The following is a 27,321-nucleotide window of genomic DNA, read 5'->3' as shown; positions in this document are numbered from 1 at the left end:
GAGTTAAATGGTTGACCTAATTAAGGTAGATTAGAGTCATGGCATTCTTTTGGAATTTGATTTGCAGACCGATTTCAATGGTGGCAACACACATGCGGGCTACTCGATGATTCGGTGGTGATGGTGGCTCGGTGTGGCACGATGGCAACCACAAACGGAGCCGCCGCCGATCTGTCAATCAGCATGCTTTAATGAGAAGGAATTAATTGAAATTATCCATCCGTCCAGTTTTTTGTCCTTTTATTGACCGTTTCAGGAAACAAAAAAAATCAATCCAACAATCCAACAGCCTCTAATGAAGTATCCTCATCCACCTTCATTCCTCTCTTTTACATGGCCTATTAAATGGATTTTACATCGTATGTGTGCCTGTGTGCGAAGGATCGGCTCGCAATCCACTCCGATCCATCGCATCGCTGCGTAGCGGCCCAAACCACACCGCCATGATGCGCCATTCATTTTTACGATGGAATTGGGGTCGAAACCTTACACGGCGTTGGCCATTACTTTTCCCATACCAACAGCCCTTCGGTGGCACAGATTGTCCAGCGAGCGGCAAGCGCCTCTACGGGCGCCTGGCAGAGAACGCCGTTGAGCCGATCCGCAGAGTTCTCTGCATTCCGGTTTTCGCCCATGTGTGCACGGACCCCCACCTATGGCCCAACGATCCGTATGTGTGACCCACAAACGGAATGGAACCCCGGGGGGGAAGGGGGGGGGGATTTCATTTTACGAAGTCACCAATCTAGAATGCCCCCAAATTTATGCTCCGAATTTGGTGCAATGACTTTTCCGGGGGGAGGCATTTTAATTTTTTTTTCTCTCTGGCTTCCCTTCACATGAGCCATTTTTCCCCCTGGAACCCCGGAAGAGTGCTAATGTATCCAGGGAAGCATCCGTATGGAGAATGGAGCCGGAATTCATCCGCCACAGAACAAAGCCAAACGACACTGGTCGAGCACCGCCCGGTACCAACGCCAGCAGCAGCAGATGAGCGACTAAAAGCTTAGGAAGTTCCTGGTTCCGGTTGTAAAGTTTAGCCACACACATACACATTCCGAGGGAATTCGCTTTGCTCGCTCCATCGGCGACGGATTAAAGGAAGGGATCGGGGCAGCGGAAAATGGTTGGATCCCATTTTCCTTACTCTCTCTCCTTCTCTCTCACTCTCAGAAGGGTGGAGATGTGGCTAATACGCAAACGAAACCTGAAAACCGACTCGGTTCCGGTGGTTTAGTTACGGTTACCGTTCCACTAGGGGTGGATGAAGGACCGTTGGTGGTGCTGAGGGTTAGGATAACTTTTTCTACCATCGCTCCTTCGGTGACTTTTGAACCTGAACAGAACACCAGCAAACGGACACCGTTAGCCGTCGACATGTGTCACGCTTGCGCTCCCGTCGCTCGCTTTATCGGCTTCGATCCGCATTCCGGTGGGGGGGGGGGGGGGGGTAAACTTTCAAAACCGAATACCTCAACCTTCCCCCGGGCTTCTTCTTTAGCTGGCTTTCACTTTCGATGGGCCAAAAAGAGTGCAAAGTTTTATTGAATAATCAGCGGCATGTAGATCAGTGGCAACCTTTTCTGCTGCCCAGCGCGAGCACCATTAATGCTGCTAATCATGGGCCATCGGGCTACGAAATGGCTTTCAAATAGAGATATCTTCCGTCAGAATCCTTGGTTGTTTTGTGTGATCACGGTGATGACTGTGAACCACGCGAGATAAAACCTGAACATAAATCTGACCAAGTTCATTCCTTCTTCCTTCCTTCTTTCTTTTGTAGCGATCATTATGATTTACGCGTTCACCATAAGGCATGACGGTGTGAAATGGATCCACAATTAAAGCAAAGCATGTTAGCAGAGCTGTTGGCCCGGGAAGCTGTTCTTTGGAGCCATTTGCTAGGAATGCTTTCATCGTTTTAATCCCTTCCATCCTTAGAGGAGGAAGATGTTGAGATATAAATTGTTGTAGCACCCCTTTCGCTCAAGAAGCATCCCCCCCGGATGAGGGTTGATATCTGCACCCTGTCCTTTTTCTGGCCAAAAACACCATCCCCTTAGTAAGTACCATTAACGATTTAGGCAACAGCTCGCGCTTTCGAGATGGATCGTCAGCCCAGGAGTGCGTTAAGACGCCACGGCAAGGGGAAGAAGAAGCCACCAAAAACATGTAATGGCCATTCAGAAGGCCCAACGTAACAGCAGCATCCTCCCCCCCCCCAAATGACGACGATAGGGTGGTAAATGAATCTCGCTGGCAGGGGCAATGTTTCTTTTTAATTTCTTGTCCCATTGGCCGGGCATTTCCTTCTTTCCTCGTTCTTTCCTTTTGTTCTGCTGTTTGTCCTTTTTCGTCCATTGTCACAGCGGATGCGGAGTTTCCCTCAAAAGACCCACGGGAACTTTGGCGTGGTGAAACTTTTAGTAATTATTCTCATTGGTGCGATTAAAAAATTAAACATTTATTATCTTCATTAATCCCAAAGGAGATGCGCTTCTCTTCCCTCTCGCCATTGGCGCGATGGAGTCCGGGGATCCTGGGGACCTTCGCCATCTTTAGTGCGTTTCCGTGTATTGTTTATCTTCTTGCCATTATGCCGAAGCCAATTGTGGCGCACACAAGCAAACACGCTCGCATACCCTTTGCGGTCACATTCAAGGCGTCCGTTGGGAGGTAGAAACCCGGGGGGGGGGGGGGGGGAATTCTTATTTATGTTCCGCTTACCATCCGCGAACAATCGACGACGAAGAAGAAGACACCTAGGATGAGGAGGAGAAGGAGATGGAGTGTGGTGAATTTTACGCGGATGGTTTTTCATTCTCACGTTGCCACCTCCAGCTCCCTATTCGGTACCCCTTCTACTGCTCAACCGGTCCATGGTTCAGCTGCGAACGCAAGAAAGCGCTTTTCTCACGTTTCACCTCGCGAGATGTCGGTGGGATGAATGTTTGGGATGGGTTGGGTCCTTACCCCATACTCCTGCCTGAACACTCCCTCTGACGTTTCCGTGTCGCTCACCGTATCCATCAGCGCGCCAAAAAAGCGCGGGAAAACTTTATCTAAAGCATCCCTCAACCCGCAGCCCACCCAAAGATTCCCATTTTGGGCTCACTCATCCAGCCTGCGAGCCATTTCCATTTTTCTTTCCGTGAAAATTTAATGAAGCGATAAATTTCCCCCCGCGGGCCATCCCTATCCCCGGTGGTCGTCGCCTGGAATCTGGTCCGTCGGATCGGGATCGTCTTTCGGATTTCGTGCGAACGGGTTTTCCGCGCGATTCGCGATAAATTTGTATCCTTCCCAGGAGGAGAATGGGCGAAGAGGAGACAGCCCTTTTCCTCTTTTTGCCATTGTGTCTGTGTCTGAGTGCGTGAGCCTCGCTGTTAGTTTTGGTAATTAAATTTGATGGAATGCCAATCGGGCGTTGGGGAGATACTAACCTGAACCAGGGCGAACACTGAACCGAGGATCACCAAAGAACACAGCGGAACGGACCGAGGTAAGCTGTTTGTACCTTGGCTGGATTATAAAATGGCCAGTTAATGGCCCCTGGCCGTAGGTAAATGCGAGGCTAATCTTTATGGAGGCGCGCGCCCGGTTGATGAGCACATTTTATGGCCAAACATTGATCGCGAGAAACGAGGATTAATTTTTGTTAGTACTAGCGACAGCGCTGAAAGATCTTTATTCGAGCAAAAACCAAAAGGTACCATTACCTGACCATTTACTGCACGGATAATGCTTTATTTATGGTTTTGGGAAGGGTTATAAAGGCCAGGAAGCCAAATGGAGAAGTTTGTCAAGATTCTTGAGGAGATCTAATTACTAGCGAGTTAAAAGTGTATTACAATGGATGTACGTGTCTGAAATGCTTATATTAACGGCATACTCATCGCTGTTTCGTTAATTTTGACAGAAAGACAGGAATTTGAATCCTATTTGACGGTTTTCTACCACGAATTGTGTAAGTTGTTAGATCATTGACCATTATAACTGATTTATTCATAGAACTGGACTTCAAAAGGCTTCTAAACAAAATTCCTGTGCGAAAGTGACGAGCAGGTTAAAAGCTACTTTCAAGAAATTGGATCATAACTACTCCGGCAGTGTAGCGCACAACAATCCGTACGACGGAAAAAACGCATAAAATAAATTATTTCCGTATTTCAACCGGTAGCGATCGGTACGAACCGGAACCACCCATTTGTCGATTATGACAGTGGAGTGGATTGTAGGGCATTAATCTCGGATAAGTGCACTTTCCACGATACGATTTGATTATCTACAGCACCTCCTTTCTTCCTCTCTCTCTCGCACACTTCCCTACCTACAAAATACAGCATCTAGAGGTGCAGTGAGGTGAATTTGCAATTCTCTTAAATCTTTGCTCAAGGCGCTCGGTGTTTTATGGTCCGCCCCCTATCCGTGGTATGCTGCGTCGTGTATCGAGACACACCAGGGTCGGACCAGTGCACGGTATCGGTTGGTTACAGTTTTCTTCTTCTACGAAGCGCTCCAGCCAACGAGAGCAATAATTTACTGGCTCTCCAAGGAAGACAACCACCCGTTTCGAAGTCCCCCCGTTTCTCGGTACGAATTATTTATCTTTCTACCTCACCAAATTCCCACTGGCTGGTTTTATGAAAGTCGCTCACCTCGCCATAAAACGCAACCACCGGCAGGGGTGCTTGCATTCAATAGAGAACATTAGAATTCAAGACTGCAGCTGCAGCACGCGTGTACCAGTGAGTCGGTGCTGTACCAGTACCAGTGTCTGTTGCAAGATCAGTTTCTGTAAGATTGCACTCTCCACCTCGATCCCCGCTCTTTAGTCTGAGTCTCGTATGTCCCGGTACGTAGTGAAAATGGTTGCTGGTACTTGCTCGAGTGCACAACCGGTGCCATGTGCAGCAGCAGCAGCAAGAGTGCTTTCGTGCTGTATCTATCGAAAAAAGCCCACAACAGACCGACCGGCCGATCGACGCGTCTCCATGTACGACACCGGCTGCTGGCATCAGCTGCACTCTCCCGAAGGCCCGACTCGCAACGACGGCACGTAGGCGATATAAATTCTGTGCTGAAGCACACTTTTATGACTAATGGTATCGGTGGCAAGTGGTTTTTGCGGCTGGGGGAAGTGAAGCGCAACCGATAGATGGTCCGTTGGTTGCGACTTTGACGACGAATTTTCCAGACATTATTCCATGGAAGGCGGATAGGAACAGCTTAAAGTTTTTTGACTTCCGGCGACGAGAAAGTGAGACTGCTGGCACGTTGCGTGAAGCCGATGTTTTCCCAACCAAACCAAGCAACCCCGAGCAACCGCCCATAGTAACCGCGTGGCGCACACCAAGGGATAAGCTAATAATCGAAGCATGCCAACATCGGTTGCCATCCTTTCCTGGGAGGCTTGGATGGATCTTGTGGCACGCCATTATTATGCTCCGCTGGTGTACGCGATTGTGCGCCGTTTTCTTGGGCGGCATTTTTATGCAACAATGGCCGCTGCCGTCGTCCTTATGCGTGGCATGGGTTGACGATGGTTAGCATCTTCAAAGGAATCTCCTTCGTATCCCGCTGTTAACCAACGCTGTCGAGCGCTCGTGCTCTTGGTTGTCTTGCGATTAAACCATGCGTGTGCACGCGGTGGTTCGCGGGCTTCAAAGGCAGCGATGAGAATGCGAGGACCATCACGGCACTGACGGTGGTTTCATTGTTTGAATCTGAACCGTACTAGTGCGTTTGTCGGTTATGCGGCAGGCTCGGTGGGACGGGATCGTGTTTGAAGTCCGGCAGCGATCCATAGACATTCGCTCCTGGCTTCAAGGACTCACTGGTAGCACACAGATATGAGTTGCTTTCCACAGGCTTTATGCTTCAGTTTTCTTTGTGCAATAATGTGCGTGGTTTTTGTTGCTTTTGGAGACAAAATCCCTAACCTCTCCGGTGTAGCAATATCTGGCGACAGGTGCTCGGTGCTGCAAAGATATACCTTGCGCCCTTGCCATTATAATCTTTGATAATTTGTTTGAATCCCCAATTAAAACCACTCCGACGTGGGTGGTTTATGAATTCAACGAAAAGTACCGCTCATTGCGATTCCGGAGAAGCAGTGCCTGCAGCGGCTGGATGGTGAATAAATGTCGAAAGTGGAATCCTCCATTTCCTGCTCAACAATCCGCCCATAAATTGGTCTCTGCACACTTTTGCGATGCCAAGGGTGCCGGTGGCTTGTTGAGGAAAGGTGTTGAATTGGTCCTCGAATGCAGCACCAACGTGTTGGATGCGGACGAATATGAATTTTGTTTTCCAACCGCAAACCGTGAACAGCAGCGATTTATCACCGACGAATCCAAATTGACAGGCTCTTCACCGAAAGGCTGTTGTGACGCCCTCGAGCGACGGTGCTCGAGTTCTCTTCCAGAACGAAGGTGGTTCTCTGGTACACTGTTCCGTCATTGTGATGGTTTGCCGGGAACCTTCCCGGGGTGGATACGGGGACTAATTACTTTTTCCCTCACTCGTGTGCTCACTCTCATTCTTCTCTAGCGATACGTTAAATTCAATTACCATCCCTAATGTAGCGTCGCATGTCCTGTGGAAGAAGTGTGCGCGATTCGCTTGGTGAGTGTCTTTGGCAGATTTTTCCTGTCTCTCGTCAGCTCGACAGGATTCGGTTCCTGGTGGACGATGAGCCTTAGACGAAACGGTTTTCGAATTCTTATTCAAAGACCTAACCAACCGATTGGCGTTGAACTCCTAAATAATTCAACCAACAATCCTTTGCTCGCATCCGCTCCGACATGTTGACAGGTATTATGGATGAAGCAGAAATCGGTGGTCGTTTTTCCGGCCAGGATTCATTACCTACACCGGTCTGTCCCGTCCGTGCCGTCTCTCAATTTCCTTGATTGGCCTTCAGGCTGACAGGCGGCGTCCGGACATTTCCCGTTAAGGGAAAAGTCTCGATCTATCCTGTCAGTGTGCACGGTGTGGATGGGAAAAAGCGAGAAATTTTAATTAAAACCCCAAAGATTTATTGACCGCGATGTGGTGCAAATAACTGGAAAACCAAAAAAAAAACGAAACGTCAGCTGAATGCTTGCCATCGAAACAGGAAAAGGCAAGTGATGGGCTCGTTACTACGCTCTGCACGTGGCAGCTGTCCATGTGCTCGTGCCAGTCTCGCGTAAATAGATGTTTTGAAAAATTAGTTCCAAACTGCGGATGGGGAAAAACGGTTAATTAAATATTAATATCACTCGATGCCCGAGGTTTTCCCCGTGCTAGAGGTGTGACGAAGTGGTTTAATTCACTTCCGCCATGCCCCCTCGCGGGGGATCAATGTTTGGCCACATATTTCATTGATGAGGAACTGGATGGTCAGGAGCTGGCGAATGGTCTGGTCCCTCTCTACACGCCACGCTTGACAAATCCGCTTGTTTGTTGAGGTTTGTTGCTCTTCATTGTCGGTGGGCGTTGGTGTACCTTCCACATGCAGCACATGTGTTTGTGGGTCAGCGAACCTTTATTACCTTTAGCCGGCCGATCACCATCCCTGCTCCCTCGGAACGTCATTGTGTTTGGCTCCGGTGCTGCGGGATTCGTTTCGGTTTTCCAAGGCCACCCCTTACGGACAAGGGTTTTCCGGCAGCAACACCCATCGAATGGTTCGCAGACAGTGCGTATCGAATTGGGTTATTGCTTTGGTACGAGCTCAACAGCAGGATGTGCGCAAAAGGAAGGGAAGGATGCGTTTCATCGTCCCGCTTTTCGTTACGCCACGTGGTTGCTGCTTGGAAATGCTTTTTTAATATAAGAAGATTATTGTAACAAACCAACTGGCCGAACGGGTATAGGGGTGACCAGAGTTGGTATTCATCAGCAACGAGTGAAGGATATTTGTTGATGTTTTACCTTCTGTTACGAAACGTTTGAAGTGACGAAATGAACGCAGTAGCCATAGCCCTGTTGTACACGAGAGGTATAAACCGCAGTAGCCCCTTTACAGAAGATCCTCCAAGAGCTGCTTGGATGTCATAACTTTTGCCAAACAATCTTTTCTCTGTCCCCCCGGCAGTCAACCGGCTGGCGTCGAGACATTCGATGATGATACAGGTAAATGGTGTTCCCGTTACCAATGTGCCCGCAACGATACTTCTTGGTCGCAAGTGCTGTCAAGTCCCAGGGCAACTGCTGCTGCAGCTGCTACTTGCTGGCAGCAAAATGTAACGACATAATTTATGTAAAGTAGATTAAAATCTTTTCACTTCACTTCAATCCAGTGCGCCAGTCCGTTTGTTGGTTTGCCAGGGTTGGGGAATAGAGAGGCGCAGGTTGTTTTGTTTCAAGCCTCTCCCTCTCCTCCCATTGCTGCCGATATTGTACTGTTCTAGGACGATTTTTACATTTTGCACTCCTCGCACCCGAAGAGAGGCTTTAGCTTGCTCGAGCTACTCAGGTTCGCCGTATGACAGGTTTGGTTTTTGGGCGAACGCAGTACTTGTTGTTCGGTGGGCACAGGGTGGACGGCGATGGGGCGGTGGTACTCTGGGGAAGGGAACCGAAACCTTCAACTGTCGCATTTGAGCCGTAGAACCTGATGGGATGGGGAACGATGCAATAGGGGTTTTCCATAAATTATGCAAAAATAGAATAGATAATTCCGCCAGGGCCAAAGACATGCGGTACTTTTTTAAGAGGCTTCCAATTCCGTCCCTTGTCTGTTTTTTCGTTTTCTTCATCTCGTCTGTCCCACTCTCGTCACTATCAACGCGGGGAAACTTGGCTTCCCACTTTCGGTGTCCCACGTTGAAGGCTTTTCGTTACGTGGGGAAATGGGAGGAACCGGTAGCTTCACTGTTACTATTGCGATGGAATTCTTTAAAATTCAAATTGCAAAGTACTATCCATGCCATCCGGTTCCCGGATGGAGTCAAATGGTTTGGCCCAAGGAATCTGTGCTTCGGTCGAGAATGTGCATTGGGAAGGAAAATTCTCGAAGCGAGGAACGCTTCAGAGCACATCTGAGATACTTCCCTTGGGATGCTAGACCTCTTTACCCTTTTTTGTCATTTCAATAATCATTATCGATCAATCGAAGCGTATCGATGGTATTTAATGCATGAATAAGGTTCACCAAATTATTTATAATATTCTAAGTTCTACTCCAAGAAAGCACTTACCCACTTTGAATTGCAAAGCAAAACGGGCAGGCCAGTGGTAGAAAGCCAGCGGTAGATATGCAGATGATTTGTCGGAGAAGTGGCCACCGGACCGGCCATTGGCGGTCAGGTGTAATATGTGTAATGTACCCCAAAGCCGAACCCAGTGTCGAAAACAACTCCGATCCAGGACACGAGACGCTGCAGCCAGCTTTATGAAAAGTTGATTTGCCTTCGCTCATTCCTCTGGCACTCGGGCGCTCCGGTGGCCACAAACTTCTCGCCAGCATAATCCCGGTGGACGGAGGCGGAAAAGTTTCTCCCGACAGGCCAAAGAAGCAGAAGAAGAAGAAGAAGAAGTGTCCGGCGAGAAGTGGTTAAATTATGTGTATTTTTGGGTTAGAAACTTCTTGCGAAGCTTTTCCGTTTTCCGTCTGTCCAGCCGCCCGCGAACGGTAGCAAAGGTAGCTGCTGCTGCTGTGGTGGTGGTGGTGGTGGTGAGATCATTTACATTTTCTTGCCACCTTTCCAGACCACGTCCAGTACGGTTGAGCAGAGCGCGCGCGCGCGCGTTAACTTTACTCTTAGTTGATTTCCATTTTCCACTTGATGTACCGAGTTCTCGATTGGTGGGGTGAAAAGTTCCGTAACAGGTGCTGTCAAAATTCTCAACATTTTCGATGCTCGCAGATGGAAAAGTAGTGAGAAGAAAACGGCGGGAGAGGTGGAATGGAAAAGAGGATTTTTGTCCAAAACATACCAGGGTTCAGTCATCGGACAGTAATCGTGCCCAAAATAAAAGAGGGCGCTTCCCGGACCCGGAGCTTACCGGTCCGTCATCACTCGGTGACACTTGGGCCTTCCAGGGTCCAGACGGGCAGGCACTAAGAAGCTTAGAGCGTGGATGCGAAGTAGCTTTACATTTCGCTTCGCATCGAGCATTAATTAACATGATATACAACCGTCAGCATCCCTTTTCGGTGACTTACAGCTGGCCAACATACACGCTTCACGCTCATGGTTCTGATTGTTGCTGGGTGGAGGAACGTGCTAAACAGTAATCATTGTTGCGTTCCCTCACTTGCTCACTGCGTCACCAACTGGTCAGCGCACATAATGACATTAATTAGAATCGCAGTCAGTTCCCTTTGGCCCTTCACGCTACTTCAGTACCATCGAAATAATGACATTGTCGTGCAAGATGGTGGAAATTGTCTTCGCTGTTGCTGTTGTCAACGTAGCCGTGCCATCGGTTGTACAAAACCCGATCCGCCAACCAGACGGTGGTTGCTGCAAGCGTTCTTCTTCCTTTGTGTCACGCCTTTGTGCATCGCAGAGAACATGCGGCAAATGGGCGCAACGGAGCGTGGCACAAGGGCGCACAGTGGCGGAAGCATCCGCGGTATTTTGAATGAAGCCGAAACCAACTTCTAATTAGAAGCGAAAGCAATGTGGTTTGGGTATGGAAGGAAGCGCAGCGCATTGAAGTGGTGAGCCAGATAGGATGAAGAACTTTGGCGCAGAACAAACCCCTCGGACCTGTCTGCGGCAATGGTTTGTCACGCGAATGAAAACAGATTCTACTTAATGGGCGAACTGAGCGCTCTCGGGTTACATTAAATGGCGACCAACGGATGATTATTTGCTGAAATGCTCACGGATATCGTTTTGCAAGTGCGTAACATTAGAGCGATGTAAGAAGAAGCAATTCTTTGTGAATATCTAACAAAGTGCACTCAACAAATGTCATGCTTTACTTTTAGATTAATGTACAATTTTCAGCTAAATAAGATGCTTATTCATTACTCAATTTATCGGTGGAGGTTTCTTATGCGATGGTGTTAGGTTAGGAAAAGATTCGTTGTGCCAATGTGCTTGCCGGTAGCAGTACAAGCAAAAGCATCATTCGAGACGCTAGCGGATGATAGTCGGTGCTGGCGCCTGAGTGGCTTGAGCCGTCCACGATTGAGGGTTTACAGAATTCGGGCATCTGCATGGTGGCGCGCCATTCGTGATCCGAACGCTTGAACCACCTTTGCAAATAGAGATCCACCATCTGGTCTTCCTTCTTTTCCAATTCCGGTAAACGTGACAGTACCCATGATGCCTCTGTGGATTTCGTAAAGAAAAATAATATTAAACTCAGATAGAGGCTTATTGTGGAACGGTATTGAAAAAAAAAAAGCTTACCAAGATGGTGCGTTGAGTTGATCGAAGTGCAGGAATAGAGGATAGCATAGTTTTCGTAATCGGTCGTCACGATGTCAACGGATGTGTCTGGCAAAGAGAATTCAACCAAGGGTTTTAGTTATCTGCATTCGTGTGTCCTTGTTATCGGACACTTTCTGGACAGTGTTAAATGTATGTATTAGTATTATATATTTAACCAACGGAGAATGCTATTAAAGCAGAACCACAAATACACAGAGCAATCCATACTGTCACCGCATTATCTTCCGACCCGATATGGTTAACGACGACCTTTAGTCGTGTTGGTCACGGTCAACTATGATTTCATTTTGTCATGCCAATGCATTCTCCCTACCACACGATCTTATCAGCTCGCATTCTTTTTCGTTGAATGCATTCGTTGGTTAAGGGCGCACCAAAACCGCATTTAAAGTTATCTATGCAGTCTACAATTTGTAATGCTTTTCGCGTTTTCTTTTTACTTCTAAATCTCGGTAACTCACCTGGATCGGCCGCGTTGGTCGTGTTCAAGCGCTCGTAGAACTGTGGTATGCGTGACTCGTGGAACACCCTTGGCTCTGCTTTGCCGCTAGCGTAGATTGGTTGGCCATCTTTGGTCATTTGGAAGGATTTCATGATTTCAAAGGCACCCATTTCGAGCAACCGATAGCTCATCACGACGCAATCTTCCTGCTCCGGATCGAGGGGATCGTACAGGCGCCGTACCTCGTACCATTTACCCATGAACTAACAAAAGCAAAAGCAATGTTGAGTGTCTGTGAAAGAACGCAATGCACCCGCAAGATCGGCTGGCAAATGGTGAAAGATGGCGTTTCTTACCTTATTCTCTTTGAATGTGTACTGCTCTTCGAAGGTCAGACAGGACTTGGTGTAAATCACACTTTCACCGATGCTAAAGGTGCCCAAAAGACAAACCAGCATCAGTATTACGTAGCTAGCGATCGTTTTCATCTTCACGTCGTTGCTAGACTGAACTTGATCCGATTTGCTTATCACAGAAACGCCTACTATCGGCAGCACCACAGCTGGCGTTTAACCTATTTGCAACTGAACAGATTCGGGGAGCGACTGAAAGAGACGAGGCCTCGAATTCTACTGATGACCGTTTAATCATCGCGCGTCTGTCTTGTCGTTTATTGGATTCGTTAGTGTGTTAGTGGGTTGTCTTGCATAGTTTAATCAGCGGCTGTGTTTAGCTATTTACACAAGCACAAAATTTGTGATATACACAAGCCACTTGTTTGTCGCGCGATTTCACCAATCCATCCTGACAGCATCCTGCAATTCATACATTGTAAAATGCCCTCCGCGATCGAGTTTTATCGGTTATCGGTGGTAATGCAGCGGATGAATACAAAGCGGACAGTGCGTACGTTCTCTCTCTGCGTACACTCTCTAAAATGCAACAAAGTGTCCCTCAACGCATCATTTGTTAAGATCGGCTTGCCTTTCTTATGCATCTATTCGCTAACTAAGGTGTGTTTGTAATAATGACTAGAGGTGGATATTTCGTATGTGATGGACTAAGAAAAAAAAAGTCTGATCATTGCAGATCGTATAAATTTGCTTCCATTTTATCATAATAAACGCAAGGTCAGAAATGTTTGACTACTTTATTCCTGTGCCTATTGAATGGCTCAGAAATGCAATTACTAACATTACCTTAGACGTATTTCTAGTATCTGTAGGCTAGTATGTTGAACGTGCAACTATAATCCATACAGCTAATAGAAGCAGCATAACTCCTGCTAGCAGTCCAATCCAAAAGAATATATTAGAAGTTACGGAATAGCCGTCGTCGCTAAAGTTCTCGTGGGTTGTGCCATTCAAGTTTGTATCGTTACCAAATGAGATACTTTCGCTTAATGTTTCGGCTAAGTTTTCGGTTGATGGTTCGGCTGGATCGTCCTTGGTTATGCTCCGCATTGCTGGCTCGATCAGATCCGACGGTTTGCAGAACTTGGGTGACTGTGCCGTGGCTCGCCATTCATTTTCTGACCGCTTTATATTGCCTGCCAACCATAAATTCAGCAACTGCTCTTTCGTCGTTTCCATTGCCGGTAAACGTGACAGCACCCTTAATATCTCTGTTTATTTTGAAAGAAAAGAAAATGAAGCAGGGCCAGATAGGGAGTTTGTATGTGGGAATAACTTACCGCGATTGTGCGTTGAGTTGATCGGAGTACAAGAATAGAGAACTGCATACATGTTGTAATCGGTCGTCACAATATTAAATAACATGCCTGGCAAATAAATGCAACTGCCGAATTAGTATTGCAGTTCTGTCTCGATAAATGAAGTTTTATGTTTGCTTCCAGGCAACATAATGTGACGCTTTTGCTGTGCAAAACAGTTCATGAACCTTCACTAGTGTTCGTTTGATGCCCGCGTTGCCTATCACACTCTTATCACCATGTCGCAGTTTCGTTTGCACATAAGCACACTCCTTCGTACAAATCGTTTGGAGTTTTAAGCATCTTTATGCCTATTTTACAGAAAATAAAAATGATAAGTACGAGCAAACTAACCTTCAGCAGTCGTATTTGTCGATTTCAATCGCTCGTAGAATTGTGGTATGTCTGAACCGTCGATCACCTTTAGTTGTGCCGTACCGTTGACGTAGCTCGGGTGACCATTTTCGGTAATTTGGAAGGATTTCTGTATTTCAAAGGTTCCATTCTCGAGCATCTCATAGTTCATCACAACACAGTCCTCCTGTTCTGGATCGAGCGGATCGTATAACCGGCGTACCTCGTACCATCTGCCCATGAACTAACAGCAAAGAAGCAGTGTTGAGTGCTTAAATATTGCTACACTAAAGAAAAATGAGTGATTGTTACCTCTTCCACCTTTAGTGTGAATTTATGATCGAATGAGACACAGGACTCGGTAGTAAGCACTCCTTCAGCGGCACTAAATGCGCCCAAAAGGCACATCTGCATCAGCATAAAATAGCCAGCGATTGTTTTCATGCTTAGAAGCTAGATTGAACTCGATCCTCTTCAGCAAACTCACACTATACAGCTACGACGGGTGGAACTATTCTGGGGAAACAACTGGGGACACACTTCCGAAAGAATCAAAGCCATAAACTGTACTGTTGAGTATTTAATCATTTCAAACGCATAGTGGTACAACCATAAGTGAGCCACATCATCCATAGCAAGACGGGGAATTCCACCATCTGCCTTATGAAGCAGCGGGGTTTCCTTGATAACAGTTTTCAACGCAAATGACACGCAGTATGTTGTTGATTATATTTGCCGGCTACCACTGCCACAAGCGTTGAAACGGAAGGGAACAACATCGGGCTAATCAATCTAATACAACAACGAGTGTACAGCCGCTGCTAGAACAGTGATAATAAATTGTGGCAAGCGTGACGGTGGTGTAGTAGAAACATTTTATTTTTTATTCGCCCAAAACTGTGACTTTTGCCGCTAGCTAACAATCTACATTTGAATTGTGTGTAAAGGGTTTGCTGTGTTCTGTGAACAGCACTGCTGGCACCGTCCCTGCGACCGTGATGCTAGAACATTCCAAACCTTGGGTTCCTCAGTAGTGGAGTAGCACCAAACGGAGAGCTGGTACCGTGGAACGCCTCACGCTTCGAAATTGTTTCCGTCCGTTGCGCAAAGTTTTGTAACAGTTTTATTTCTATCAAAAGCTAATTATCGACCAACTCTGGCTTGTGGACCACTAGCTCGCTCGCTCGTTCGCTGACCAGAAACTCGTCCGCCCCGTTCCTGGTGGTAAAAGTTGGTCCTCTGGCTGGCGCACCCAAAATTGTTCTGCAGGATCGCGTTTCCTTCGCAGTAGCTAGACAACCAAAGCCAAAACGGGGACAGAGATTTCATTAGATTTTCAGTTTTTGTTCAGCCCGTGTGCCGCGAAAGTGTACCGTCCAGCATGACGGGACCGAACTGTGATCATAAAAATTAGCTAAAGTCATTAGAGGGCTTTGGGTCTCGCAACCAGAGTTCCTGGCTGGCTCGTTGGTATTTCATTTACATTACTCTCGGTGCGGCTTGATTAGCGGAAAATATCGATGTAGAGGAAAAGTATTTCCGGTTACTTTTGAGCAAATGTCGCTTCTTGGCGGACAAAGTAGGTTTTGTGGCATACTTTCATAGTATATTTCGAAGCAGTGCAAGTATTTCGATATCAAATTGTGGGAAAAGGTCCGAAAATTTACATCGATAGTCCTTTACGTCCTTTCGTGTACGAAAGTCAATGCTTTGTATGGTGGCAAATGGTTTTAACCACCCGTGGCATATTTGCATCTGAAAGAAATATGAAAAAGACGTTAGAGAAATTCATTTGATAACGTATGTTCCATTGCTAGACACAAAAATACAGTGTGACACTGGGACACTCACTTCTCCTGGCTCTGCTCGGTAACCCTCATATCCTGCCGTACCAGGAACTTATCGACCAACTTATCGACCACCGCGCGAACGGTCGCGTTGATAGTCCGCTGCTTCGACAGCACCCAGGCCGCTTCGGCCGATTTGCTGTCGGAGATGTTTTTGCAATAGTAAATCACGGCAAAGTTGTCGTAATCAGTCTCCATGATCCAGTAGTTCGAGTTGTTCGGTGCTGTCGAGTGCGAAATGGAGGAATGAATGAATGCCCACGGGAAACACCGCACCACCCGTGCGACATCAAGCGCGATACCTACGGCCACCGAAGGTCACGTTGAACTTTCCCTCCAGTGGAAACTGATCCGGAAAGCTGACGACCGCCTTTCCGATGCTGCACTTGACCGTGGTGTTCGGTAGCCGTTCACAGCAGTTCTCTACCTTCACCGATCCATCGGTCTGCGGTGTGTACGTGGCGTAACCACAATCACAATCCTTCTCAAAGTACTGCTCGTAGCGCAGTATCTCGTACCATCGCCCCTCAACGTACTGGCAGGGCGTGCGAGAGGAAACGGTAGTGTCGTTGTTGGTGGCGTTGATCGTATCCCAAGATGATGAGTTTTAATACTTACACGTTCCAGATCGAAATACTGAACAACCGGGCGGCTGGCCGGATCCGGACACAGCTGGTTTACGATCCGTTGGCCAATGCTTGGCCAGACGGCTACTGTGGCAAGCAGAAGCCACACCACAAGCTTCCCGATACTACGCCCAAACATGATGATGCCTTTTGCTAGACAACCGGGGACGCACACAGCTTATCACTCGGCCTCGCAGCACCAGACTAAAGAGAGGACCTCGACTGGGGACGACGGACCCGGATTGGTGTTCTTGGAGTGAAAGTGTACCACCACCAAACAGCTCCCAGACGGCAGAGCAATCGTTCATCTATCGCTACACATGTGATTGTCGGTGGAGTCAGGCGTATCAACGAGTTTGTTTATTAATATTCCAACTGGAGGCATACACAGGCAACTGATAGCACACCAGACAGTGCGCCACCCTCCTTCAGCACTACCAGTCGAACACATCAGCCAGCGAGGAGGTCGAAGGTCAACTATGGATTCTTACATTCTAATTGATGCTTAATGATAGATGAACGAGCGGCGGTTGCGGTGGTCGTCGTTCTCTCTACAGTGGTGGCAGAATCATGGTGCTGGGTGTTACTGGTGGTTCCGGTTCCTTGCCACAGCTAGCAATGGAAATGATAAGCGTCCACTCCCGGTTAGGTTGTTTTTCTTTAGTCCAATCGAAGTGGCAATCAATTACTTACAGCTCTTCCGTCTGATTGGTTCGACGTATGTGTCCCGGTTCGAAGTAGGTCGATCGCAGATAGTTGACCCGCTCTAGCACCTCCTTCGTGTCCGTGAGCTTGCTCGTACGGGACAGCAACCAGTAACCCTCGACCGATTGGTCAGATTCCAGGACCGGTGTGCAAGTGTAAACGATCGCGTAGTTCGTGTAGTCCGTGTCGACGATCCAATAGTTGGAAGAGTTCGTGGCTAGGGAATGGTGACACAAAATTACATCCGGATCTGCATAAAATAGAGGAGAAACCTTACCTTTCGCTAGATTTATCTTAAACTTGGCCACCTTCGGATTGCTGACGTCGCTGAACACGCCAATGTCGGTGAAGTTACTGTGCGTTCCGTTGAAAAAGCCACGCGTTGTCACCTGCAGCTTGCCAATCGGTTCACTGCGCCGATACTGGGTCGTGACGCAGTCATGATTACGCTGATACTGTTGCTCGTACCGCTCCAGCTCGTACCATTTTCCGATGTACTGGTTGCGGGGAATTCGGTGGAGAAACACGGGGATTCATGATCATTAGTGAGGTCATTTGGCAAGTGGAAGCGCAATGCTACGAGGGACTCGCTAATCCGCAACAATCGTTTGGTCACCGAATAGAAGCTAACCTTTACGCAGCATCATAAACTGTCTGTACCCAACCGGCTCGAAGCCAAACCACCAAACGGTTCATTAGAAACGATTTAAACGAAAGTCTTTTTCTCGAAGGTACGATCGAGTTGCCCCCCGGAGGCCCCCGGATGGGGATAGGACGTACGTAATGTAAGCATCGGTGATCAGCCTCAGAGCGTCGATCGCCGCTCATCGCCCATAAATCATGGTACAAATGGTGAAGGTTAGACCGTCGTCGAGTTGACCGAACGGAGTGAGCGACCACCGGGACCGTCGACTGCATTCGCATCACCGCAAGGCTAATCGGGCGCAGGTTAAGGTATCTGCGGCCATATTAAGCGGCCAGCGGTCAGGTCATCTTCCTCTCCAGACCCCCGCCCCCTCTCGTGATCGACAGTGAATTTAGCGGGATTTGGAATATTCCCCCATTAGCCAGGCGAGGCGTGTTATGCTAATTTAACGATCATCCGCGCGTCCTTGAGCGACCACCGTTAACAGCACCTCCGTCTAAGCATCCAGCATGTGTGTGCACAATCGGTGTGTGTGTTTGCTTGTGTCTGCGCCGCGGCAGCAGGTGCGCCAGTAGATAGCAAATCAACGCCACCGAACCACCAGAAACCGCGTCCATCGAATTGTTCATCCAAAACATCGTAACATCGAGCGACATCGGTAGGCCGTGCCGGTGGAATGGACCGCAGATTATGCAATTAGATGGCCGACTCCGACTTTTCAATGACCGCGCGGCGCATTGGTGACGATGTCTTCTTCGGGCCCATCAATGGTCGTTTGTTCACCGAACATAATTAACCGCGGGTTTTGAAGCGCGCTCCCAAGACGGATGGTCGCGGTTGGTCGGTCGAGGGCCAGACCAGGCACTTCGGTAATATTTATGTAATTTTTTCCAGAAGCGCCACCTCTTCCCGAAAGGTTACCTAAAAGCGATTGGCATTTTGCGGTGGCTCGGTCACTGGTTGTGGTAGCATGCAGAGACAGCATGCAGAGTTTTATGCCGGAGGCCGAAGGGCACTGCTTTCTCCGATCGTATCGTGCCGTATGTCGGACGTATCACTTACCTTTTCCACTTCAAAGTTCTCCACTACCGGTAGGTTGGTTGTAACGAGCGTACAGTTGCCATCCTTCACAAGGAATGCGCGCACGTGCGCAATGCACAAGGTAATAAGTGTCACGAAGGCAAGGTTGTGCTTTGCGTTTGCCATTTGATTGTCCGTTACACTGTCAGATGGAGAGACTCAACTGTGTCGTTTCTAATCGCCAGCTTGAAAGCACTCGAACTCACTTTATCGATAGAATCCGTTCCGTAGATTGTCTCTAGTGTTTAGAGAGTATCTTGGTTTCCCCTTTTCAGAGGAAGGTTCACCCCGTTCCGTTCCGGTTGAACTGCACAGATATACTGACGGTGATTTAGCGAAATCATCTGGCTTAAGATAAACCTCCCAGCCAGCAGCTGATCTCATCCCGCGTAGAGTTTTAATCGGCGGTGGGGGTCTTTGCCACATGGCTAACTTCAGGCGTATTTCTCCGTTACACAGGGTGAACACATGGAGAGTAGAGTGTAGTGGCCAAAAAAGGGATATTACTGACGATTTTTTGTGAAGGAACCATTTAACTTTATTTTTTCAAGTGAATGGCATATTGAACTAAAACTTTTGAATAATGTTTTAGCCCTATTGAATGGTTGTAGAATTCATATTTTTTTTTTACTTTTTGGTTGCATTTTGAAGAAGTGATCACACTATGATCGTGACGAATGGATCAATGATCAAACCGGGTTCATCGCTTTAAGTCTTAAGGGGCAAGTCTTTTGATCCGGACCAATTGCAGCTTTGTAATGGGTCATCGGAAAAATACAAATCAATATTCTTTTGATAGATTATAAGTTTCTGCAGGTAGTTTCGTCAAGTTTTTGTTGAATTTCCTATTTTTCGATTTTTGGCAGATTTTTGATGTTGAAAAAGTGATGCTTTTTGCGATTTTGCCTAGAAAACGAGTTTCACATAATTATTAATAAAAGTATTAACATTTTTAATGAAAACTCGATGGGGCTACCTGGCCAAGAGAGCACAGGTTATGTGTTAAAAATTGCAAATCAATACGTCCAGTGGTTTTTAAGGTACGATGGGCACGGATTTTGAAAAGGATGGTTTTGGGAAACGCGCATCAAAGTAGCAAGTTGTATGGAGCCTTGTGATGGATGCAAAACGAGCAAAAAATAATATTAAAATAAAACATATTTTTTATTTAAAGGAAATCTACACCTTTCACTTTTCAATCACGGACTACACCAACGCTACAAGGTGCTTAACCACTTCGACTGGCCAGAAACGCTAAAGCACAATTATTTTTTCCGAAAACACCATTGAAAAGTGGTACGAACGGCGACTATTGCGTATCTTAACGTGCGAATTGTTGCCGAAACGGACAAACACAATTTATTCTAAATCGATAGCGCTTCACAGTTCGTTACAGTCGCTTGTGGCGTTTGTTCTTGCATCTGGCGGAGAAGAAAAAAGCAGATGAAACAATACGCCGGACCGTGGGCCCGTTGCGGGCTAGTAGAAGACACTTACCCTTCCGCGAAGTGCTCCGTTACAATCAGCTCATCGTCGACGATGCCACTCTCGTGCTTGACCGTGAGAATCTTCTCCCGCAGCTCCTCATCCACTGGCAGCGACGGAGTACGTGACAGCAACCAGTAGTACTCTGCAGTGGGGCGAAGGTAGCATTGCCGCAAACGAACAAAAAAAACACGAAAAAAACAAACATCAATGGCATCATGCAACCCGGTGTCCGGTGCAGTGGAACCGCGCGTCCGATGCACGCCTCACTTACCGAGCGATCGATCTTCGCCGATGGGCTCGCAGCTCCAGACAATCGAATAGTTCTCGTAATCCGTATCCAAGATCCAGTAGTTGGACTCATCGTTCGCTAAAGGGCACGGTATCGGTATCGACATTAGCGAGTCTAGCGGCGCTAGTTGACCGCAGGCTGATCGAACTTACGTGCTCCGTAGAACGATACGTTCAGTTTCGCCTCGAGCAGTTCCACCTCCGGATAGCTCAGCACGGCACGGCCATCGACCGCGTACAGCAGCCCATCGGTAAGGCGGACGGCCGAGTTAAACACGCGAATCGAACCATCCTCGTAGCGGCTGTACTCGGCCGTTACACAGTCCGTGTTCTGCTCGAAGCTCGCCTCGTAGTGCTCCAGATCGTACCACAGACCAAGATACTGTGAAACCGGGACCGGGACCGAGACAGGCGTGATATGAATGTGTAATTAGCAGTGTCGGGAATGTTGGTTGTCGAGTCCGAGATCCGGATGGCTGGCTATACCTTATCGACCTGGAAGTCCTGCACCACCTCGACATCCGTACGGCATGGTCGCTCGAAGATGGTCCCCTGGACTAGACCGACCAGGGCACACAGTAGACAGAAATAATAGCTAAACATTTCACTCCAGATTGCTTACTACAGAAAACACCCCAACCCACGATGAGCGAGTTGTTTTTATACCGAATTTGCATAGATAAGCGACAAAGAGGGGGGGGACCGGGGCGGGCCTGTTCAAGTGGACACACTTGCTCTGCTGCTGAGATAACGCCAGATCAGATTTCGACATTACATGCATCGCTTATGTATCATCCAGCCAGCCAGAGCGTTCCCCCTTAACCCGTATCATGGGGGGGGCCTTAGCTTCGGTCACCTGTCCGGTTCCGTTGTCGATGATTAAACGCGCGAGGTGCGCGTGTATCGCCGAAGGTTGATAGCACCACTCGGGTACGTTCGAGAACAAACAATCGCACGAGTCATGGTGCACGAAAACAAAGTCTCCAGTCCTCCCCCCCCCCCCCCGCCGTATGGTTGGCGCTCCCGAAAATTGAAACATCATTCAACCGGAAGCCATCAAATCGAGGGCCTCACCTTGGGGACCGTAGCGTGCGTAGTTCTGTGCTGAGACAAAATGTTACATAAATTCCTCTTATCAGACCGGTAGGTAGGGCTTGTATCACCTTACTTTATCGGCATGCAAGCAGACAGGCAGTGAGGTGTCCCCTATCTGCCTCTCGAGGCGCTCCCTTTGCTACGCTACACGCTCGCACGAATCTTTCGGAAACAATTTTACGCTCCACCGGGAACGGAAGTGAATCTCATCTACTACCACCACCGGCTGGTGTATAGGATTGGTGTTAAGACAAAGAAGCCCTTAAGGCGTTGCTATCGTTTGAGTCATACGATGCGGTTCCAAGTTCCACAGGAACTGCGCGTGGTGCCAATCTTTCCGGCGGTCTGATGCTATCGCACTGGCGTCTACTAAACGGCCACAAAAAAAAAAGAGAACCGAAAACCGATATCGTAACCAGTTATCACCCCGATGGCCTATCTCGCCTACTATCGCAAGCAGCACCGGTCCTATAAAGTGATCAGTTTAGCGCTACCGGACCATCAGAGTGTAATCCATCGAAGTCGAAGCAACCCACGGCAATCATCATGAAGCAACAGCAGCAGCTAGCAATCATCGCCCTCCTGGTAGCATCGTTGGCTATCGGTTCAACCTCAGCAGGCGCCATCTTCGATCGGCCCTGCCCAACGAACATCGATGCGAAGCTGGGCTTCAATGTCGATGCGTACCTGGGCAAATGGTACGAGCTGCAGCGGTACGAGAGTGAGTTCGAGCTAAACTACGACTGCATCCAAGTGCGCTACGGCCTGAACGATGATGGTTCGGTGTCGGTGTCCAACTCGGGCTACAATCTGTTCAACAGCTCGACCACCAATGCGCTGGGACGTGCGGTTCTTTCCTTCCCGGACGAAGAGATCCTACAGGGAAAATTGAACGTGTCCTTCTTCGGTGCCCGTAAGTACTCGTGACACTGTGACCGTCCAGGAGATCGTCTTTGGCTAACGTGTTGCTCTTTGGAACAGCGAACGATCGGTCCAACTACTGGGTGCTGGATACCGATTACGATACCTACTCGCTGGTCTGGTCCTGTCAGCCACTGGAGGATGAGCGCTCGGAGGAAAGCTTCTGGCTGATGTCGCGCACACCGACGCTCACCACCGATCCGGACGATTTGTTCCGCATTCACAGTGTTATCCGGCGGTACATTGACCGGCGCCAGATTCGCTTCACCCGGCAGCTTGACAGTCGGTAAGTGGTGGCGCTTGTCCCAGACTAGAGCAGTAAGTGAACTTATGGTAACTTCCGGTTTTTCTTCCTCTTTTTCGGATGCCATGCAGCTGTCCAGAGTTTTAGACACGGGGGAGCAGCTTGATTTGATAATAAACATACACTAATTTATTAATGAAACCTGATTACAAAGCGATCGCCATTCGATCGTGTGTTTGTTTTTGGTTGCGAGTTGGCATCCGGATCCTAGACGTACGATCGTGGGCATCTGAAAAGGGACACAATGAAAAAGTGAATTTTTCATACTGTAAGCGCTGTGGTGCTCCAGCGCGTGCTTACCGTTCATCGGATTGGTTGGGGATCTCGAACTTGCTCTCGTCGCCATACAGTTTGACCAGCTCCTGGACACGCTTCACGGTGGTCTCATCGGTTGGGAAGGTTGGTTGACGGGAGAAGATCCAGAATCCAACTGTAAAGAGTCCGGAGATTAGAGAAATGATTGAGCATCGACGATTCCATGGCAGACCCCAAGCCGATACTTACGAACATTCTTAGAGGCATCCTTGTAGTACGGTTCACAGGACCAAACGACCGCGTACGAAGTGTAATCCGTATCAAGCACCCAGTAGTTGCTGCGATCAGGCTCTGTTATCAAGCACCAACAGGTAAAGAACGTTGATAAGGTGACTCTGACCGCATGCACTCGCTTGCACGACGAAACACTTACTTGCACCGAAGAAGGCCACACTTAGCTTGCCATCCTTGGCCTCGGGATACGAAATAATGCCTACGCCCTGCCCAACCACTCGCGTATTGTTGGTCAAACTGAACGCTCCATTGGTCACGGTGATGCCACCTTCCTCCCTTGGCTGATACTCGGCCACCACACAATCGAGATCCTTCTCGTAAAACTGCTCGTACCGTTTGATCTCATACCACCGGCCAGCGTAGTCCTTTAGTGAAAAGTTCTGCTTCACCTTAACACCCTCCGGGCAGGCACTGTCCGTGAGTAGCCCACTGACGGTCACTGCCACCGTAGCAAGCAGAACGATCGCTAGCAGAGAAGAATGCATCCTGTAGCACACGATTGGAAGCAGCAGCAACTTGTCGTGTCAGCACCGATCACAAGACTGATGGGACCACGGCTCGTCTGCCGCATCTAATAGGTAGTGGCCCGGGGGGCTGATTATTCCGAATCCAAGCCACGGATCGTGTTGGTCACGGTTACTGGTTTTTGTGTTTGATTGCGCTGGTCTTCTGCAAACATCACAGATTGGTGGCTCTCTCTCTCTCTCGCGCACACGCTGGTTTTCAGACTGATAACCTCGGTCGTTTTCGTAAAAGGTAGAACCATGATAATGGCCATGGATCACATTCGAAACGGAGGGACGATCGTGAGAACAGAAGTCAACGATCGCGTGGCACGTGGACTCTAGAACATTCGAGATAGCCTGCCCAGAAGCACCAGAAGCCAGTTCGGTAGCTCTGCGACTGATTTCCATCTGCCGAAATGTTGGCACCACATCTGGGGTCGCTCAACGGGGCACTGGGGATGTGTTAATTGGTCATTTTTGGTTTGTTTGTTTTTAGTCTCTTTCTTTCGCTTCCATACAATGTGCTGGGAAGCGATGATGTAAGAGCCGGTTGAGGCTTCGATTCGGTTTCACTCTCCATCTCCACGGGTCTGGCTGTCTGACCCGGTGCGGGACGTTTGTTATTGCGGCCGCGAAGATCCGCATTAAGATTAGCTACCAATGGGGTGATCGTTGGATGGATTCGCGGTTTTTTTTTTCTTTGCTCCTTTAGCAACGATGAGCAGGAGAGACTTTGAGTAAGGTGTTTGATAGTTTCAAGAAAAATGCAAATAGACTTTTTTCTCAAACATTTGGACGTCTTGAAGGCATGTTTTACGTTTTAAAGGATGAAATTCCTGTCAGAGTACCACTAAATGGTGACTAGCACTGTATTGAGAGTGAAATTCTTCTCTTGAGTTTCTTGAGGAAGGATAGTCAACCTAATCGAACAGCTTATGGTTCCGACAAAGAAACAGCTTGTAGATGTTTTAAGTCTCAAATCGAAACACTTCACTCACTGTTTTATGATTAAGTATATTCAATTAACTTTATTTGCAATGTTTAGTTTAAAAAAGGGATCCTCTGCGAGATAGAGAGGGATCCTGGGATTCACTAAGCGCACTGTGGGTAAGCGGTCACCTCTGGGTTATTCGTGCAGCAGCTAGAACGAGAACAGAACAGAACGAAGAACGTAAAATTTCTGCACTGCCAGCCAAGTCCATGTTATCAATCTACTTACAATTGCGGATCCTGGATGGTCGTGCGAAGGCTTTCCTCTTCCAGGAACTGGTTGACGAACGGCTGAACCTGGGCCAGCGATGCTGCGCTCAGCTGAGGCGTACGGGAAAGAATCCAAGCACTCTCGGCACGAAGGGTAGTTCCGACTCCGAAGCAACCCCAGACGACGGCATAGTTCTCATAGTCCGTACCGAGCACCCAGTAGTTGGCCGTTACATCGACAGCGGCTAAACAGAACAGGGTTATTATGATGTTATTCCGGTCGATGGTTCCGGACTCCCGGGATCCACGCTGCATTGCTACTTACTCGCATCGAAGGTAACGTTCAGTTTCGCCTCCAGCGGTGACTCATCGGGGAAGGCAATGACGGCACGGCCAGTGTCGGACTGGCGAGTTCCCGTTGGGGAATCGCGGGGTCGCATCGAGTTGAAGACGCGCACGCTACCATCGGCATTCACCGAGTACTCGGCCGTCACGCACTCTCCACCGATCTGGAACGCCTGCTCGTACCGACGGATCTCGTACCAGAGGCCAAGGTACCGCTCAACATCGAAGTTTACGTGCACCGGATGGTCCTGGCAGATGCCAGGCGATACAAGCTGTCCACTGGCCAGCTGGACAAGGCCAAGGACAACGACGCTAGCAATCAATTGAATGGTATTCATCGTGCTCGTGCTGTTTGCTGTTACTGTTCCCGCTGAACTGTTGAGTGGTTCAAGTCTAGTCGAGTTGTTTGGTATTCCCACTCGCCGCCGAAGTCTTTTATACAAAAGTACACGCCATATGGCGTTTATCTTTATGCGAGAACCGCCCGAGGTGGTGACAGAATGTCTTGTCAAAAAGAAAGAAAGAAAACGGCGGAAAACGAATTGGCCTAGAAACGTCTGATACCCATCGATAAGGGTTACCGAATCCCTATCGCGGACACTCGATCTCGCGAGGTGCGGTAATGGTTTCGCGGAGGCGCGGGAACCATTTAGAACCTCGCACCCCAAATTTCCTGTCGACTGCGCCCACACGCAGTCGAGGCACACATCCAACGATCGCATATCGCGATGTTGTGCAGCAGATATGCCGCTGTGCGTAACAGGCGACAACCAGGCTGGCGTACTTTCTAGAAGCTTACACGTGCCAAATTGTGATAACAATCGTACGTTCATTGACTTGAGGAAATTCATTGACTGGATTCACAGGACGTTCATTGACTGGATTCACTTGGACATTGGCTTGGTTTGGGCCACTTGAGGCTTATCTGGCAATAGTAGTAAATCCATTCCCACGGTAACCATTATATGGGCTTAGATATGAGCCAGTGGCGCATTAGGCGGCCGGTGAATTTCCGAGAAAGGCTCATATTGGAGGTTGCAGATTGTTATGAAATCTTTTCTCCGTTGAACAGTTTGGGCCAGTTTTGTGAAATTGATCCTTTTTGTGGCATGGGAAGTTGTCAGTTCTGCTTCGAATTTTAATGTTGATCATTGCAGTGTTGCTTGAAAGGACCAAACAACAATAAAGATTCGTATGCACGGATGCTTGGTAGAGCTGTTTAAGCTCAATGAAAACATCCAAAGAGAGCTACTACCGGCCGAAAGAAGGAAGTAAGGAAAGTTTATGGCCCGAGAATGATTTTGTTATCTTTGGAAGTTGAAAAAATGAGCCAGCAATGAAAGACTAAAGAGTTTATCAAGTCGGCGCACCAATGCGACTCTTCATGGCGCCTTAAACAATGTGCGAAAGTGCATCGGTTTCCCATCACAGCCTTATCACAAAAGATTGGCATTCAACGTGTGTTTGAATGTGGCATTTGTGTGAATTCCTCTCTTTCCTGATTTTTAAACGTTAGAGTTCAATCGAGTTATTTTTGATATTTTCAGTTTTACAATTTAAGGTACTAGTTTTCAAGATAGAATGGATTATTTAAAATCCAATGAAAGAATGGATTATTTAAAATCTTAAAATGTTTGCGAATAAGTAAGTGAAGTACAGAGTTAAGTGTTTAAAAAAATGTTACAAAACATCGATCCAAAATGCTTGGTGGTGCAATGGACACCGACTTTGAATTAATTGGTTTTTGGGTCAGCTGCTCTTAGGATGTGAGAAGTACAGAGACGCCTGGTTTGTTAAAAGGCTGATATCTTTATT

The 27,321-nt window shown here is 48.0% G+C and overlaps 7 protein-coding genes across 8 annotated transcripts; 1 reads left to right on the top strand and 6 right to left on the bottom strand.

Annotated features, from left to right (window-relative positions):
• Positions 1 to 10,898: 10,898 nt before the first annotated feature.
• On the bottom strand, positions 10,899 to 12,482 carry LOC126572885 (apolipoprotein D-like). The gene is made up of 4 exons (XM_050232591.1): positions 12,198 to 12,482; positions 11,861 to 12,104; positions 11,358 to 11,444; positions 10,899 to 11,276 (listed from the first exon to the last, which is right to left on the bottom strand). The coding sequence occupies exons 1-4, from the start codon at positions 12,327 to 12,329 to the stop codon at positions 11,014 to 11,016; spliced, it is 726 nt and encodes a 241-aa protein (XP_050088548.1). The 5' UTR covers positions 12,330 to 12,482; the 3' UTR covers positions 10,899 to 11,013.
• LOC126572884 (apolipoprotein D-like) lies at positions 12,467 to 14,465 on the bottom strand. Of its 2 annotated transcripts, XM_050232589.1 has the most exons (4): positions 14,219 to 14,465; positions 13,907 to 14,150; positions 13,535 to 13,621; positions 12,467 to 13,465 (listed from the first exon to the last, which is right to left on the bottom strand). In XM_050232589.1, the coding sequence occupies exons 1-4, from the start codon at positions 14,348 to 14,350 to the stop codon at positions 13,068 to 13,070; spliced, it is 861 nt and encodes a 286-aa protein (XP_050088546.1). In that variant the 5' UTR covers positions 14,351 to 14,465; the 3' UTR covers positions 12,467 to 13,067. The 2 variants fall into 2 exon arrangements, with proteins under 2 accessions (XP_050088546.1, XP_050088547.1); XM_050232590.1 differs by lacking the exons at positions 12,467 to 13,465; positions 13,535 to 13,621 and adding an exon at positions 13,637 to 13,863 and having other exon boundaries at positions 13,974 to 14,150.
• Positions 14,466 to 14,769: 304 nt separating this feature from the next.
• LOC126572887 (apolipoprotein D-like) lies at positions 14,770 to 16,665 on the bottom strand. Its single transcript, XM_050232593.1, has 4 exons — positions 16,372 to 16,665; positions 16,060 to 16,288; positions 15,758 to 15,977; positions 14,770 to 15,661 (listed from the first exon to the last, which is right to left on the bottom strand). Exons 1-4 carry the CDS (start codon positions 16,516 to 16,518, stop codon positions 15,637 to 15,639), a joined length of 621 nt encoding a protein of 206 aa, XP_050088550.1. The 5' UTR covers positions 16,519 to 16,665; the 3' UTR covers positions 14,770 to 15,636.
• Positions 16,666 to 16,711: 46 nt separating this feature from the next.
• Positions 16,712 to 24,010, bottom strand: LOC126572729 (uncharacterized). Its single transcript, XM_050232273.1, has 14 exons — positions 23,595 to 24,010; positions 23,411 to 23,512; positions 23,207 to 23,336; positions 23,124 to 23,135; positions 22,796 to 22,977; positions 21,073 to 21,143; positions 20,740 to 20,968; positions 20,570 to 20,665; positions 20,308 to 20,440; positions 20,205 to 20,231; positions 18,793 to 18,964; positions 17,362 to 17,581; positions 17,073 to 17,301; positions 16,712 to 16,991 (listed from the first exon to the last, which is right to left on the bottom strand). Exons 1-14 carry the CDS (start codon positions 23,938 to 23,940, stop codon positions 16,931 to 16,933), a joined length of 2,010 nt encoding a protein of 669 aa, XP_050088230.1. The 5' UTR covers positions 23,941 to 24,010; the 3' UTR covers positions 16,712 to 16,930.
• On the bottom strand, positions 19,995 to 21,189 carry LOC126572889 (apolipoprotein D-like). The gene is made up of 5 exons (XM_050232596.1): positions 21,073 to 21,189; positions 20,740 to 20,968; positions 20,570 to 20,665; positions 20,308 to 20,440; positions 19,995 to 20,231 (listed from the first exon to the last, which is right to left on the bottom strand). The coding sequence occupies exons 1-5, from the start codon at positions 21,187 to 21,189 to the stop codon at positions 20,201 to 20,203; spliced, it is 606 nt and encodes a 201-aa protein (XP_050088553.1). The 3' UTR covers positions 19,995 to 20,200.
• LOC126572888 (apolipoprotein D-like) lies at positions 22,198 to 23,106 on the top strand. Its single transcript, XM_050232594.1, has 3 exons — positions 22,198 to 22,594; positions 22,663 to 22,888; positions 22,978 to 23,106. Exons 1-3 carry the CDS (start codon positions 22,228 to 22,230, stop codon positions 22,991 to 22,993), a joined length of 609 nt encoding a protein of 202 aa, XP_050088551.1. The 5' UTR covers positions 22,198 to 22,227; the 3' UTR covers positions 22,994 to 23,106.
• A 959-nt stretch (positions 24,011 to 24,969) lies between the features above and the next one.
• On the bottom strand, positions 24,970 to 25,897 carry LOC126572886 (apolipoprotein D-like). The gene is made up of 3 exons (XM_050232592.1): positions 25,487 to 25,897; positions 25,181 to 25,406; positions 24,970 to 25,102 (listed from the first exon to the last, which is right to left on the bottom strand). The coding sequence occupies exons 1-3, from the start codon at positions 25,842 to 25,844 to the stop codon at positions 25,054 to 25,056; spliced, it is 633 nt and encodes a 210-aa protein (XP_050088549.1). The 5' UTR covers positions 25,845 to 25,897; the 3' UTR covers positions 24,970 to 25,053.
• Positions 25,898 to 27,321: the final 1,424 nt, after the last annotated feature.

The sequence above is a fragment of the Anopheles aquasalis genome, chromosome 2 (genome assembly GCF_943734665.1).
Source record: "Anopheles aquasalis chromosome 2, idAnoAquaMG_Q_19, whole genome shotgun sequence".
Classification (NCBI taxonomy): domain Eukaryota; kingdom Metazoa; phylum Arthropoda; class Insecta; order Diptera; family Culicidae; genus Anopheles; species Anopheles aquasalis.
This window is presented reverse-complemented; position numbering and strand designations above follow the sequence as displayed.